This window comes from Sciurus vulgaris, assembly GCF_902686455.1.
Source record: "Sciurus vulgaris genome assembly, chromosome: 3".
NCBI classification, from domain to species: domain Eukaryota; kingdom Metazoa; phylum Chordata; class Mammalia; order Rodentia; family Sciuridae; genus Sciurus; species Sciurus vulgaris.
The window spans coordinates 877,149-892,171 of NC_136463.1; the positions used below are offsets into that span (position 1 = coordinate 877,149).

General features: G+C 54.3%; 1 protein-coding gene across 1 annotated transcript in view; it reads left to right on the forward strand.

The window, feature by feature from the left end:
• The window catches only part of CCDC57 (coiled-coil domain containing 57), a 100,737-nt gene that overhangs the window by 55,264 nt on the left and 30,450 nt on the right, over positions 1-15,023 (forward strand). The window contains exons 16-18 of the mRNA XM_079131053.1: positions 4,437-4,558; positions 9,141-9,281; positions 9,711-9,921. Coding sequence (XP_078987179.1) covers positions 4,437-4,558; positions 9,141-9,281; positions 9,711-9,921 — 474 coding nt within the window. The remainder of the gene's footprint in view (positions 1-4,436; positions 4,559-9,140; positions 9,282-9,710; positions 9,922-15,023) is intronic.

Below are 15,023 nucleotides of genomic sequence, written 5' to 3' on the forward strand. Positions count from 1 at the left end.
GTGCTTTCTGCAAGTTCATACAGGACCTTGCTTCTGTTTTGCCGTGCTGGGAGTGGGGGAGTGGGGCCCAGTCCTCACACAGGCCAGACAAGCACTCTACTCCTGAGGTACATCCCCAGCCCTTTTACTTTATTTGAGAGAGGGTTTTGCTAAGTTTCCAGCCTGGCCTCAAACTTGCCACCCTGCCTCAGCCTCCTGAGCCACTGGGACTACAGGGCTGCTGCACCATGCCTAGCTCAGAACCTTGCTGCTGCTACTGCTGCTGTTTAAACACTGAGCCACACCCACAGACTTTTTAATGTTTTATTTTAAGGCAGTCTCACTAAGTTGCTGAGGCCGGTCTTGAACTTGAGATCCTCCTGCCTCAGCCTTCTGAGCTGCTGAGATTGCAGGCATGGATACCACCCTGGCTGTTCCTGTCTGTTACTGTTGGCAAGCAGTGGTCTTAGCAGTTTGAGCTCTATTCCCTCTCTCAATTCCATTCTACGTCATCACCTCTAAACCAACAGTGCCCTCCCCTCTGAGCCACGATACCCCTCGCCTTGGCCTCTGTGCCTCGCTCTGCCACCTCAGCCACGTTGTCTTTGATGATAGGGACGCCCCCTTCCTCTTGTGACTTTCTACAGCCAGCTGAGCCTGTGTTTGAGCAGGTGCCTGTCGTACCCTCCGTCCGTCCACCCACCCTGTCCACACCCCCATGGCAAAGGCCCCGTGTGGTGCCAGAGTCTGTGTTGCAGGCCGTGGGCTTGCCTCACTACAGAGCCACAGGTACCAGCGCCTACCCTTGCAGTCTCCTCCGAAGGCTGGTGGCTTCTGCCCCTCCTTAGTTCAGTGTTGGCCTTTTGCACATGGCAGGAAGACCACCCTCACCCCAGCACTTGGAGAACTATGCAGGCAGAGCCCACAGCCCTGCGCTCTTTCCCTTTCTTTGGGCTGTGACTTCCTCCCTCATCATGAAACTCTCCCAGAGTGAGACTCTGGGCGTGCCTCTTCTGGTGTCTAATTAGCTGGGATTTACTTCAGTGTGTGCTGTGAGGGCACTGGGCTCAAACTCTGCTTCCCCCGTGGGCCGTGAGCATGTTAACTGGTTTCTTTGCAGTGAGAGAAGCTCCTCACTAAAGGCTTGAGAACTAACATGGTGTGGGGAAACCAGTGGTCCTCAGGCCAGGTGCCACTTCATGTGAGTCTCTGAGGAAAAGGCATCCAAGGGCTGGGGAGATAGCTCAGTGGGTAGAGTGCTTGCCTTGCAAGCACAAGGCCCTGGGTTCAATCCCCAGCACTGCAAAAAAGAAAGAAAGAGAGAGAGAGAGAGAGAAGAGAAGAGAAGAGAAGAGAAGAAAAGGCATCCAAGATCCCAGACGGGGCACATTCGCACACCTGACCTGAAAGGACCCCATGCCTGTTGGGGCCACTGGAGGCCTGGCCGAGGGCCAGGAAGGGCCGAGAAGTCCACCGGTCTGAGGAGGAGCCACTCTGCTCTGTGGGAGTCCAGGAGTGCCAGTTAGGCCACCGCTTTGGCAGTTCCTTCTCAGAGCAGAGAGTGGAGGGCTGGCATGCGAGGCCTGGGACCATCCCCAGCACCGCAAAGCCTCCCCCTCGGCTTGGAGAAAGGCGGGGCACTGGGAGGGATCCAACTGCAGAGGCCTTTCCAGAGGGCAGTTTACAACCCTCGCAGGCTCCTGTCTGAGCCCGCGATTCTTCTGGAATGCTACTTAGAAGGCCTCAGGGCCAGGGTGGGCACAGAGCATTTGCCCGGCATGTGCCAGGCCCCAGCTCCCTCCTGACGCTGCAGAGTAGGAGAGGGAGGGGCCGCATGTTCATAGGAACCCTTGCCTCGGGTGTCTTGCACGCCCTGTGAGGCCCCTTCCTGTGAGGCCCAGGCTGCTGCGGGCTGATGCTTTTGCTGGACATGCAGGTGTCATGGTGGTTCCAAGTGGCAATGCCCCCAAGGCTCCTCCTCCTCTCCTGGCTGGTGTCCCGTGGCAGCAGTGACCTGGCGTGTCCGAACCACGGCATAGCCTGTTGGGGCCCTTGGGCACACAGAGCCACGGCATGGCTGGACAGGAGCAGAGGAAGACAGTGGGCAGAGGACAGGGGACACTTGACTCTGCCCGTCCCACGCACCCTTGCTGACCAACAGAGGCCCCGCCTAGCAGCCTAGCGCCCCGTCCTGGCAGCAAGAGTGGGTGAGGCTGGTCTCTGTATCTCCACTGGTTCCTATGCCATGTGACCACAGCCATTAAATAGTAGAGTGACCAACTGTGACAAACACCAGGTCATCGTTCATAGCATTCAGAACGAGACCTTCCAGCCCAGGATTGGACACACCTGCTATTGGCAGCTGTCCACAGGCACCCCAGCCACCTCCACGCGGCCTCTGTGTGTGTCCTGGAGCCCCTGCCTCGGAGCGTGTCCCCACCTGTCTGCCCCTCAGGAGTGGGCCGACCGCCTCCTCGCTGGCCAGCAGTCCACCTCAGTCTTAGAGCACTGCCTGCCCAGTGCACCCCCTGTCAGGCCGTGGAACCCATTCCAGCTCTAGGCAGTGACCCCTCTGCTCCGAGACAAGTAGCACCCCTCCTGCTGCAAGCTCAGACCAAGGCCCGGAGGAGAAGCACGTGCAACAGAGGGTCCTGCAGGGCACAGGGCCAGCAGAGTAATACCCGGGCTCATCTGCCTTGCCTCCTTCCCTGCCCCTCCCTCCCACCATGCCTGCCTCTCCCAGAGACCAGAGTCCCAGGGACAGACCTCCACCTCAGAAAGCTGGAATTCCATGAACTGTCGTTTGGCAGTCTTATAGATACTAGCATTTTTCAAAAAAGATTTTAGTTTTCTCATCAAAAAAGTTTGCTCATTGTAAAAACAGTGCTGCTGGGTATGATGGTGCACACTTCTGATCCCAGTGACTCAGGAGGCCAAGGCAGGAGAATCACAAGTTCAAGCCCAGCCTGGGCAACAGCTTAGCAAGACTCTGTCTCAAAATAAAAAGGGCTAGGGCTGTGGCTCAGTAGTGGAGCACTAACCTTGCATGTGTGGGACACTGGACTGGACCCTCAGCACCACATGAATAAATAAAGTAAAGATACTGTGTCCATCTACAACTAAAAATTTTTTAAAAATAAAAAAGGACTAGGGGTGTGGCTCAGTGGTAGAGCACTGCAGTTTTAATCCCCAGTACCACAGAAATATTTTTTTAAACAGTGCTGAAAAGTACACAGGAAAACAAAAATGCTAACTCGAGCTAGTTCACACTTTTGTGAAAATGCCAGCACTTCTCTGTCCTTTGTTCACTCGCGTGCAAGCCCCGGCCCACGTGCCCCGTGTACGTGCCCACCCACACTCACACCCCACAGCTGCACACAGCCTCCCTCTCAGGCCTGGCTGTCAGAGGTAGGTGCCACGCACCTGGGAGCCCTGCTGCCTGGGCCTGCAGGCACGGTCCCTGGGGGGCCCAGTCCTCTCGGCACCCATGCCAAGTGTCCAGAGATGCTCATAGCAGTATATAAAAGTGCCTCTGATCGCAGCCTCACAGTAACTAAATGTTCATAGAAAACGTTATTTTTGCCCAATCAAAACAAGTACAAAGCCTGGACACAGTAGTGCCCACACTTGTAATCCCAGGGAGGCTGAGGCAGGTGGATCTCATGTTCCAGGTCAGGCTTAGCAACTTAGCTCAGTGGTAGAACTTCCCTGGTTTGATCCCCAGTATTGTAAAAATTTTTAAAAAATCATTCTGCTTTAGTTTCTAATATGATAAATAGCTCTAGTCATAACCCTCCCCCCAAAAAACAAGAACAAGAACTTCTTGGGGTCCTGAATTGATTCCTTACTCTGGAAATACTATTTCAGTAGTAATTATGCAGTATGTCAGCTTAAAGAAAACTCAAAGATATGCAGGTAACTTAACACAAATTAGTCCATGAAAGGATGGTCATTTGATGCCAAGATCATTTCCAAGTAAGGTGGAATGCTCACGCGTTTATCACGCTGTAATTTTTAAGCATGTAGTTTAAACTTTTGCTTCTTCCCTTTTATTTTTTTTTTTTTTTCCGGATGAAGTTGTGCTGTGTTGCCCAAACTGGCCCTCAACTGGGGGGCTCAACCAGCCTCCTGCCTCAGCCTCTTGAGCGGCTGGAACCCCAGGCGCACAGTGGGCCACTGCTGCACTCTGTGCATGCTGCGGAGCAGGTCTATCTTTGGCCCTGTGAGTAGGCACAGTCCGCTCTGCCTGTAGGAAGCCCTGTGGTGGTGAGAGGCTGCCCCACTGGGTGCTGGTGTGTGGCTCGTTCACACCTGGCCCCTGCCCAGGTTCTGTGGTGCAGAAGTGACTTTGGCTTTGGAAAGGAACATGCTGTTCTCGAGTGTTTGTGTTCAGCAGGAGAGAAACCCGGGAGTGACTGAAGCACAGAGAACAGACCCTTTCCTGGTCTCGTTTCCAGGGAGACTGCCCTGTCCTCCCCTGCCTCCCACCCCCGGGGCCCAGGACCAGGGTGAGGTGCCCGAGGCTCTTTGGGACCACAGCCCACCTTTGGGACAGGTGAAGACCCACACCTCAGCTCAGGTAACTCTTCTAGTTCTGCTGTCTTCTTGAGTATTAAATAGAATATGAAAAGCCTCTGATGCTCAGATCCAAACATGGCTACCAATAACATTTCAATGTGTTTTATGCTGCTTTTTTAAAAATTGCTATTTATATTGTATATATGTCTTACTATAACTTTGCCCACCTGGGTGTTATCTTTAAAATCTTTATCAAAATGATAGGTTGAAAAACATTTATCTCTTTAATCAAAATGTTCTTATATCTTTGGTGGCATTAAATGTCTTACATTTACTGGCCTTTCAGTTCCTCTTTCTGGGTTATTTATGCATGTTCTAATTTTTCTACTGGTGTGTTTGTACTTGTTGGTTTGTAAGACTTCTTTACATATTAAGGCAATTGCTGCTTGTCTGTTACAGCTCTTTCCAAATTTGTCATTTGCTTTTTAATTCCTTTTTAAAAAAGTTTTCAGATAAGCCGGCCACTGTGGTACATGCCTGTAATCCCAGTGACTTTGGCAGCTGAGGCAAGAGAATCAAAAGTTCAAGACCAGGCTGGGGTTGTGACTGTGTGGTAGAGCGCTCGCCTAGCATGCATGAGGCCCTGGGTTTGATCCTCAGCATCACATAAAAATAAAATAAAGGTATTGTGTCATGTACAACTAAAACAAAATTTTTTTTTTTTTTTTTTAAAGAAGTTCAAGACCAGCCTGGGCCACTCAGCAAAACCCTGTCTCAAAACTGAAAAGTAGAAAAGACTGGGGTGTAGCCCAGTGTAAAGCACCCTGGATTTAGTTCCCAGTTAGAACCTAAACCCTTAGATAACTTGAAGACTTTTAATCTGATGAATTCACAGGCTAATTTTGTACTTAACTGTTTTTCAACTTGGAAGATCTGTTTCTATTTGGTTGAGGCAGCAGGCACTGTTGCTTCCAGGCATTTATTTCATTAACAATCCTCGTGCCCTGTAAGCAGTTACCCTCCTTTTTGTCTTTTTGTAGAACCATGGACTGAGCGCAGGTGCTCCACTGCTGAGCCACATTCTCAGTCCTTCATTATTTTCTATTCTGAGATAGGCTCTTGCTGAGTGGCCCAGGCTGGCCCTGAACTTGGGATCCTCCTGCCTCAGCCTCCCGAGCCACTGGGATTGCAGGTGTGGCCACCACGCCCGGCTCGTTTTTCGTCTTCCTTAGGCAATGCCAAATGACAGTCTGAAGCTGCTGTGCCAGCTTACACCCCCATGTAGCACAGGGGGCCCTTCAGTGTGCTACATACAGGTCATCTTGAAGGACAACAGAATAACATCTGTATTTCCTGCTATTTAAAATATTATTATTTAAATACTAAGTGTTTTAAAGAACTGATAGACTGTTTCTCAGCACTGTTGCAGACTTACAGAGAAACTGCCCTGGCCCTCCTTTTCCTGTGTGGTCTTGCTTTGGCCTGGGTGCCTGTCTGAGCCCAGGAGCCGACACTGACATGGTGTCTTTTTTTTTTTTTTTTTTTTGGTACCAGGGATTGAGCTCAGGGACACTCTGACACTGAGCCCCTCCCCAGCCCTATTTTGTGTTTTATTTAGACACAGGGTCTCACTTAGTTGCTTAGTGCCTCACCATTGCTGAGGCTGACTTTGAACTTGTGATCCTCCTGCCTCAGCCTTCCCAGCTGCTGGAATTACAGGCGTGGCCACGGCACCTGGCTGGAGTGGTGTCTTCTGTAGGTCTGGGCAAGTGTGTGGTGACAGTGCCTGCCTCTGCAGCGTCCTCCCTCCGTCCCTACTCTGGCCATGCGAGCCCTCCCATCTCCCTGCCTTTGCCTTCCCACCGGGTAGCTGGAGTCGCACAGCCTGCAGCCTTCTCACAGGGCTTCTGCGGCTCAGGTGTCCGGACGTCTCTCCGTGGTGACGCTCATTGCCTTTTAGTGTTGAATAATATCCCATTTGATGGACGCTACACAGCCTGTTCGTCTTTTTTTCAGTGTATTTTTAGTTGTGGATGGACACAATACCTTTATCTTATTATTTTTATGTGGTGCTGAGTCTCGAAACCCAGTGCCGCACATGTGTCAGACAAGGGCTCTACCACAGCCACGACCCCAGCAGCCTGTTCATCATGAAGAATCTTTTCAAGTTACATTACGTCTTGCCACTTCTGCTGAGTCCATTTGGTGAGGAGGTCTGTGGCAGTCTCTGGTTCCTTTGGGGGCCTGACACCCGTGGTGGGGTGGTGCCTGCTCCTCTCCTGCCTGTCACTCTTCCTCTTGCCCTGCAGTCCTGACCCAGACCCTCAGTTCAGCACGAAGGAGACGACTGGTGTCCACACCTTTCCCAGGTTAGAGACAGTGGCCTCTCATCGAGTATTGCGCAGAGTGGGGCAGGTACCATCTATATCAAACCATACAGAGTTGCCATTTCTGTTGTTTAAAATGGTCGATGAGCCAACCATGGGGTGCACACCTGCAATTCCAGCCACTCAGGAGCCTGAGGCGGGAGGGTCACGAGTTCAAATCCAGCCTCAGCCAGCTAGTGAGACCTTGTCTCAAATGAAAAGGTCTAGGGGTCAGCTCGGTGGTAGAGCCCCTGGGTTCAATTCCCAGCACCACGTGTCGGTGACTAGGTGTGGCTCAGTGGTAGAGCCCCTGTGTAGCTTGGGTGAAGCCACAGGAAAGGCCTAGTAGCAGTTACATCATTTGTCCTAATTCAGGCCTCACCTGGCTTTTAGGCCTTCCTTCTGGCAGGGCTCTTACCAGGGTGGTGGAATTCTGCCCTGCCTCGCGGCCCTCCGGGGCCCTTCCCCTCTGGAGTTGCAGCTGCTGTGCTTTGGGCCCTGCAGGGCAGCGCTGCTTGCTCAGACCTCGCATGGAAGCTGTGCAGCTGGGTCGCCGTGAGCATGGCCCATGCGCTCCTGCCCCGGGCAGCCTTCTCCCGCCTCAGTGCGCACTGCGACAGGACCAGCAGTTTCCACCTCGATGGCTGATGAGACAGTCCACACTGCACCTCGGAGTTGTGTGTGTGTGTTAAACTGCTCAAAACCAGGTCCTGGGGATGTAGCTCAGTGGACAGCACTTGCCTACCACATGTGAGGCCCTGCGTTCTATCCCCAGCATTGCTAAATAATCAAACTGCTAACAGTAAGCTTCTTTAAAGGATATCATTGAGGTTGCACATGGTGGCCACACCTGTGATCCCAGCAACTCAGGAGCAGAGGCAAGAGGATCACGAGTTCCAGCCCAGCCTGGGCAGCTTAGTGAGACCCTGTCTTAAAATAAAAATAAAAAGGACTGGGTGTGCAGCTCAGTTTTAGAGCACCCCTGGGTTCAATCCTAATTTCTGCAGAAGAGAGAAAAGACCAAAAAAAAAAAAAAAATTCAGAATTTTATAGTCTTGATACAGATCCATGATCCTTGTTTGCTGCACGTGCTGTAAATATATTCTCCCAGAGCATATTTGCCTTTTCAGTTTATTTTTAAAGTAAGAGAGCTCGGTAGAGACGGACAGGTTTTTCCGCCCTGAGGTGATGTCCACTGAGTTTGCCCCAGCCAGGAGGAAGCAACGGCTCTGGCCCGGGTATCTGAGAGCTGTTTGGCCCGCAGAGCCTGCAGGGGTGGGGGTGGGGAACCTGGAGGGCAGAGATGGGGGCCCTGGAATACGAGAGGAGGACATCCAGGCTGCAGCCCAGGGAGCTGGAGAGCGGGAGGGGACCTGTGGGCAGTCCATTCAAGATGTTCCTTCTGCATCTGTGGTCAGTGTCCAGCCCAAGGCCACACACACAACACAGTCCAGGGGCAACCTGAGTTTCAGTAAAGGGCAGGGATCTGGACTGAGGGATGGTGCAGGCTCACCCAGGAAGCTTGCCCCTGGGAAGAAACGGGGGTCAGCACAAAAGGAAGCCCTTGGCCATTGGGACCCAGGGAACTGTGAATTAGTGATAGGTGAATGGACGTGGCCAACGAGGCCACAGAGCTCTTGCACTCCTGTGGTGTGCACTGGTGTCCTGCCACTGAGCCTGGGAGAGGGTGAGGGTCCAGGTCCCTGCATCTGGTCACTGCCCTAAGCTCCATGTGGCTACCTCTGCTTGCGAGGCTTCCTCCTGAGCGCAAGGAACCTGCTTTCCAGGTTCTCAGGTATTTCCCATCATGCTTCCTGGGCTGCTCTTCCTGACTCTCCTCTGCCTGCTTTTCTGCAGCCTCCCCCAGCAGCAGGGTGTAATCAAGCCCTCAGACAGGAGTGGGCAAAGCGTCCTGGTTGGCAACCAGCCCAAGAGGTCCTGGGGCTGCTTTTGTCCATTGCCAAGGCCAGCACCTTTGGGGGGTCCCACTCCACCCCAGGCCAAGGCCAGTGCCTGCTGGCTGCCTTGCCCTTGCAGAAGAGGCTTCTGCTTGGTGTCCAGGGCACAGCGCTTGCCATCCCCTCCTCAGAAGATAGGTGGGCACAGAACTGGATTGAGCAGCCTTCTGTGTCCTGACTGATGGAGCAAGCACACCCCACCCTTCTGAACCTGTCACCACGTGGAGAGCCCCGCGTACAAGAGCTCTGGGGACGGTGTCGGCAGTGCCATTGAAGAGCTTGTGGGCATCATCTGAACCCTCCTTATCCTTTGCCACAGCGGGACCCTCAGCACACCAAGGAAGAACATCATTCTGAATGCGCAGGGAATGATCAGCCCTGCTCGGCACACTCAGTGGGCAGAAGCCATGTCCGGCGAGGCTGGAGGGCAGGCGCAGCAGGGCCCACCCAGGAGCAGCAGGTAGGGGTGAACAGGCAGAGGGTACCCCGCGTGCTGGGCCTGCCTGCACCTCTGCAGGGCTGTGGGGACCCACCCTCGGGCCCTTGCTGTGAGCAAGTGCTTCCGGGATCCCAGGCACCTCATTCGGAGTGGAGCCTGTGGCCGGGAGGGCGTGGGAGCTGGTGGGAGGACACAGGCACCCGGAACGGCCCGCGGCCTCACACTGTGCTGGAGGGCCACCTTCTCCCTTCTGGAGGGTTGCTTTTACCTGCAAGTGCTCAGCAGCCTGGCCGTCAGTACTGCCAGTGCTGGTATAGCAGAGCATTCACCTCCCTCCTGGACACTGTCCTCGTCCCCAGCTGCCTCTCCCTGTCTCAGAGCCATGGCTGAGGGGATCAGGACAGAGGAAGAGGGCGTTCGAGACAACTCTGTCTTTCCCAATTTCTACAGAAGCAACTCGAGACCCCCTGGGTGACTTGCAGACCACCTCAGAAAGAAAACGGGCCCAGGAGGCCTCTGCAGGCTGCAGTCCCTGAGGAAAAGGGCCGTCACACCCACGGGTCATCCTCACTGGCCAGCAGCTCCCTCCAGGACACCTGGCGGTTACTAGACCTGGGATCCAGCCCCTCAGGCCACCCCTCCCAGGATGACTCAGCTCCAGGTAGGAGAGAAACGCCTGCCCCGCTGCTGCCCTGCAGGGCGGTCCATGGCTCGGGACAGCGTGGCCTCCACTCCCTGAGGCCGAAGTGGAGTGGGTGCTGCCTTCCTCATGCCTGAACCTCCTGAGCTCCGGTTGAGCGATCCACAGATGCCACAGGCCCTTGCCCCTACCCTGCAGCCCATTTCCCACATCATGCTGTGCAGGACCCTGTAGGACAGGAGCCACCACCAGCACAGCCTCCCTTGGGTACTTGGGTATTGCTCAGTCTCCTGTGCCAGAGGAGGTCACAGAGACCATGGCCTTGTGAGCCATGGCCTCCCAGCCCGGGGTTTCTGTCTGTCCCTCTACTCCTGGACACTCCACAGGCTACAGCTCTGGAGCACACTTCTGGGCATTATGAAGTTTTCAGGAAAATCTATTTGAAGGGTTCGCTTTTGGGGACTGTAGGAGACTGCTCATAGCAAGAAGGGTGGAGGGAGGAAGATCCTGTTTCAGAGCAGCAGGAGGGAGCTGGACCCGGAGTGGGCACATCCTCCCAGAGCACGCTCCCTTCTGGTATCACAGCTGAGCACATGGCGCCCACCTACCAGCCCAGCCACTTGGGAGGCTGAGGCAAGAGAATGGCAAGTTCCAGGGCAGCCTCAGCAATGTAGCGAGACCTTGTTTCAGAATAAAAAATAAAAAGGGCTTAGGATATGGCTCAGTAGAATGCTTCTGGGTTCCATCCCCAGGCCAAAGGGGAAAAAAAAAGGGTATTGCTGGGGGTGTAACCTCAGTGTAGAGCCCTTGCCCAGCAAGCTCAGCCCTGGATTTCACAAGCAAAATGTACTGTGTCTCTGATCGGCAGGTGGCATCAGATTGTCCTCCACCCACACATGCCAGGCCACACTGCCAGTGTCCAGAGCAGCTTCCTGCATACCATCACCTGCTTTTGACTTTTTTTTTTTTTTTTGGTACTAGGGATTGAACCCAGGGACGCTCTATCCCTGAGCCACATCCCCAGTTCTTTTTATTCTTTTTAATGTGGGATAGGGTCTTGCTAAGGTGCCCAGGCTCGCCTTGAACTTGGGATCCTCCTGCCTCAGCTTCCTGAGTCCCTGGGATCCCCGGAGTGGCCACCATGCCCAGCTTTTCACTCTTCTTGTGGTGCTTTTTCTTATGCACATATTTTTCACTTCTGTGTAGCTGATGTCCTTGTTTTTTATTCTTTGGGCTTTTGGTACCCACGTAGGCCACTCCGGCCTCATTGTCCCATGTCTTCAGGAAAGCTCTTCGTTGCTTTAGTGTGACTCCATGGCCCACTGTCATGTATTGTGGTGTGTGTTGTGAGGTGGGCTTCTTTTACCCCAGAGGGCTGCTGAGGTGTGCTGGTGCCTGGGACTGTTCCCGCTTGGCGAGCCCCTTCCCTGGCACGCTGTTCCTGGACCCCTGCCCTAGTCCCGCCTGCTTGCAGGAAGCACAGTGGTGTTGCAAGGGCCTGTCCGGGTCTTCCCTTTGCACTGCTCCCTGGGAGTCTTCCTGGATGTTCCTGTTCATGCTCCGTGCAGCCTTCAGGCTCAGCTCTTGTGGTCCCATGCTCCCCACTCTATTCTAGTTTCTGAGGATTCATTAAATTTAGGCTCTTCAGTTTAAAGATCTCGACTGGCTTTATTTCCAGTCCTGGAATGGGGCCATGCTTTTTTCAATAAAATAGAGTGTCCACAGGCTGAGTAAGTGTGGGCTTCACAGAAAGAGAAGGACTGGGGATAGAAGGACGGAAGATCCAAAATGACTGGCTTCGAGGCTGCGGCCCTGCACAGAGGAGCTGTGGGCTCTGGGGCACTCCTGTGGATGAGTCAGCGAGGGAGCGCCAGGCGCTTCATATGGGGCCATGTGGATGTGGCTGTTCCCTCCCGGTGTGGCTGTTCCCTCCCACGCTGGGTCCTGGCAGGTGGGGTCGGCATCTGAGCTCCAGGCTGGAGGGAGAGCGTGGCCTGGTCCACTGGGCCCAGTGGCCTGCAGCAGAATTGCTGCCTGCTACCTGCAGAGGCAGCACCTCCCTGGTGCTCCCGGTCACCACCTCTGCTATGTCCTTCTGCCCCTGACCCAGGATGGGGCCCTGCTCTTGCTCCAGGGCCCTCTGCCCCCTCCCCAGCACATGTTCCTGGGGTGCCGAATCTGCAGAACTCGCATCTGCCACCCTGGGAGTTCTTGGGTGAACTTGTTTGTTTGCGCCTTTCTTTGGAGACGGGGTGGCCGAGTTGCCCAGGCTGGCCTTGATCTTGGGATCTTCCTGCCTTGAGCTCTGGAGTTGCTGGGTGACAGGTCTGGCCACTGTGCCAGCTCTGCACTTAGTCTTCTGCTTGCTGCTCTCTTGCTGGGGAGTGACTCACAGAGGGACAGGAGAAATGTAGCTTCGCAGGGGCTTCTTTAAGTCAGAAGTGTGTCTGACACACGTGGCCAAGGACTTGTGCTGCCCACCCCCGTGGCCCCGCCTGGGCCGGCATAGAGGCTGCCTTGTCATTCCCTGTGGCCCTATTTTCAACTCACGTTGGCTTTTCAACTTAGATGGAATTGTTTCCCTGGTGCTGGGGACTGAACCCAGAGGTGCTCTACCACTGAGCTGCACCGCTTGCCCTTTTTATTTTTATTTTGTAACAGGGCCTCACTAAGTTGCTTGGGCTCCAACTTGTGATCCTCCTGCCTCAGCCCCTAGGTCTCTGGGATCACGGGTGTAAATAAATATATAAAGTGAATATGATCAAGTTCTTTGTTATTTATCCTTTTTTACTTTCTGAATCTTTCATGATAACCTCTTGGATAGGTTTTTCTTCTTCCAGTCAAATTTCAACAGAAATTGATGGGAAACCTTTTGAGGCCTCAGTCGTCTGACAGCTAAGTGCACTTAGGTAGAAGTCCACTCTGGTCTTCAGCTTCTGGTACTGTCAGCCCAAGTGCTCAGATGGGTGGTTCCACTGAATGCACTCCCACGGGAGTGGGATGCCAGGAGTCAGGGGCCCACCTGAGCAGAGGACTAAAGCTGGCTGCAACCGCCACCTCTGTCAAACTGGGCAAACTTGAAATTTGGTGTCAGCACCTCCCAGAGTTCGGACAGCAGGTGAGGAACACCGGGGCCCAGCAGGGTGGGAGCCCAATGTGACTCCCTCCCTGTAAGGCTGGAACTCCAGAGCACTGCAGCCCCAGCTACAGAGGCCACCCAGAAACAGCCCCACTGCTCGCCCTCAGGGCCCCAGCTTCCCGGCCCTGTCCAGGGCTGCGAGGACACTTGAACCGCTGCCCCCTGGGCACTGACTAGGGGAGACTGTCCTCAACGTCGTCACCCAAGTCCGTCCTTGCACAGATTCACACCAGCTGGGGCCCCACAGATTAGAGCAACTCTGAACTAGGCGAGAGCTACTGCAAGTTGTTTCCACAGCCAGAGCTCCAAGGGACCCCCTGCACCACAGGAGTGAGGCAGCAGGCTGAGAGGCTGGGAGGCTGGGAGCAACACCGTCGACTGTGACCCAGCGGCCGGGGAGGCCACGCAGGAGGAGCGCACACTCAGGCCAGACCCTGCCTCATAGCGTGCAGAGGGCTGGGCCCAGCTCAGCGGTGGAGCACTCGCCCAGTGTGTGCCAGGCCCTGGTCCAAAGCCTCGCACCACAAAAAAAATGAATTGTTTGCTTAAAGAAAGAAAATAGCAGCAAGAAAGTATATCCAGAAACAAGGAGCCATGAGGAAAGCCCAGGTGGGCTGGAGGAAGAACCCAGCAGGCCTGCACAGTGAGGTTCAGTGGTGGAGCAGTACGCAGAGTGCCCCAGGTCGGGGCTCGCCTCCAGCACCAAAAGCAAAGGAAGCGGGGCAGCAGGAAGGGGGCAGTTGAAGACACGGGGCCGAGGACATCCTAGAGATGCCAGTTAATCCAGGAAGCCTAAGAAGTCCCAAACAGAACAGAACTCTTAAAAAGAAATCCAGGCCAGATGCGGTGACGCACACCTGTAATGCCAGCTACCTGGGAGGCTAAGGCAGGAGGATCACAACTGAGCCAGGCAACTGAGCCAGACCCTGCCTCAATAAATAAATAAAAAGGGCTGGGTTTTAGCTCAGGGGTAGATTGCTGGCCTAGCATGCCTGAGGTCATGGGTTCGGTCCCCAACACCGAAAAATAAAACTCACAGCTGGATAAGGTATAACGAAGCTCAGGCCACCAAAGGTGAGGCATGGTTCCAAAAGCTGTCTGAGAGACGCGGCAGTGGGGCCGAGCTCATCAGCACAGAAAGGGAGAGCCTGCAGTGAGACCACTGCCTGCTGAGAGTCAGCGGTGTCACTGAGGGGCTTCCAGAGGGGCAAGCCACAGCCACTGTGCTGAGTCCTCTCAGAGCGGTCGGCAGACTTCTGTGGAGGCCAGAGAGAGGCTTGGACTTGGCGGCCGCCGTTCTCCTCTGCCATTGCTAGTCTCTGCATCACGGCACGGCAGTGACTCAGGCAGAGAGCAAAGGCACAGGCACAGCTGGCACCTATAAACTTGACTCAGCTGGCATGCTGGCATCCACCTGTAACCCCAGGGACTCGGGAAGCCACGGCAGAAGGAGCCCAACTTAGAGTCCAGCTTGAGCAGCTTAGGGAGACCCTGTCTCAAAAGCAGGACTGGGGGTGTAGCTGAGAGGTCGTGCACCCCTGGGTTCAACTCCCAGTCCCCAAAACAATGAACCACGCATGTGTTGCATGTTTGATGTGGTATGGGTATATTTTGTAATAAAAACTTGAGAGCCAGGGAGTGGTCAACTGTGGAATGCGGCAGGGAGGTCAGTAAGGTCAGGATAAAGTGAGACCCTGGCTTCTCAAGGTGAAGGACACTGGTGGGCTGAGGGTGATCTCAGTGAGCTTGTCACTCCAGCATCCCTGGCTGAGTGACTTGAGCAGACAGTGGGGGGACAGTGTGCTCAGGAAACTTTGCTTGAAAAAGCAGCAGCAGGAGACAGTACTTGAGGGAGCCCTGAGCAGAGGAGGAAGCGGAGGAAGTGGGAATCCCGCCTATGCAGCTGGCATAGATTGGGCAGCAGAGGAGGGGCCAGCATCCTACGGGCAATGGTCAGTCTCTGGTGCAGAAGCAGGGGGCAGAC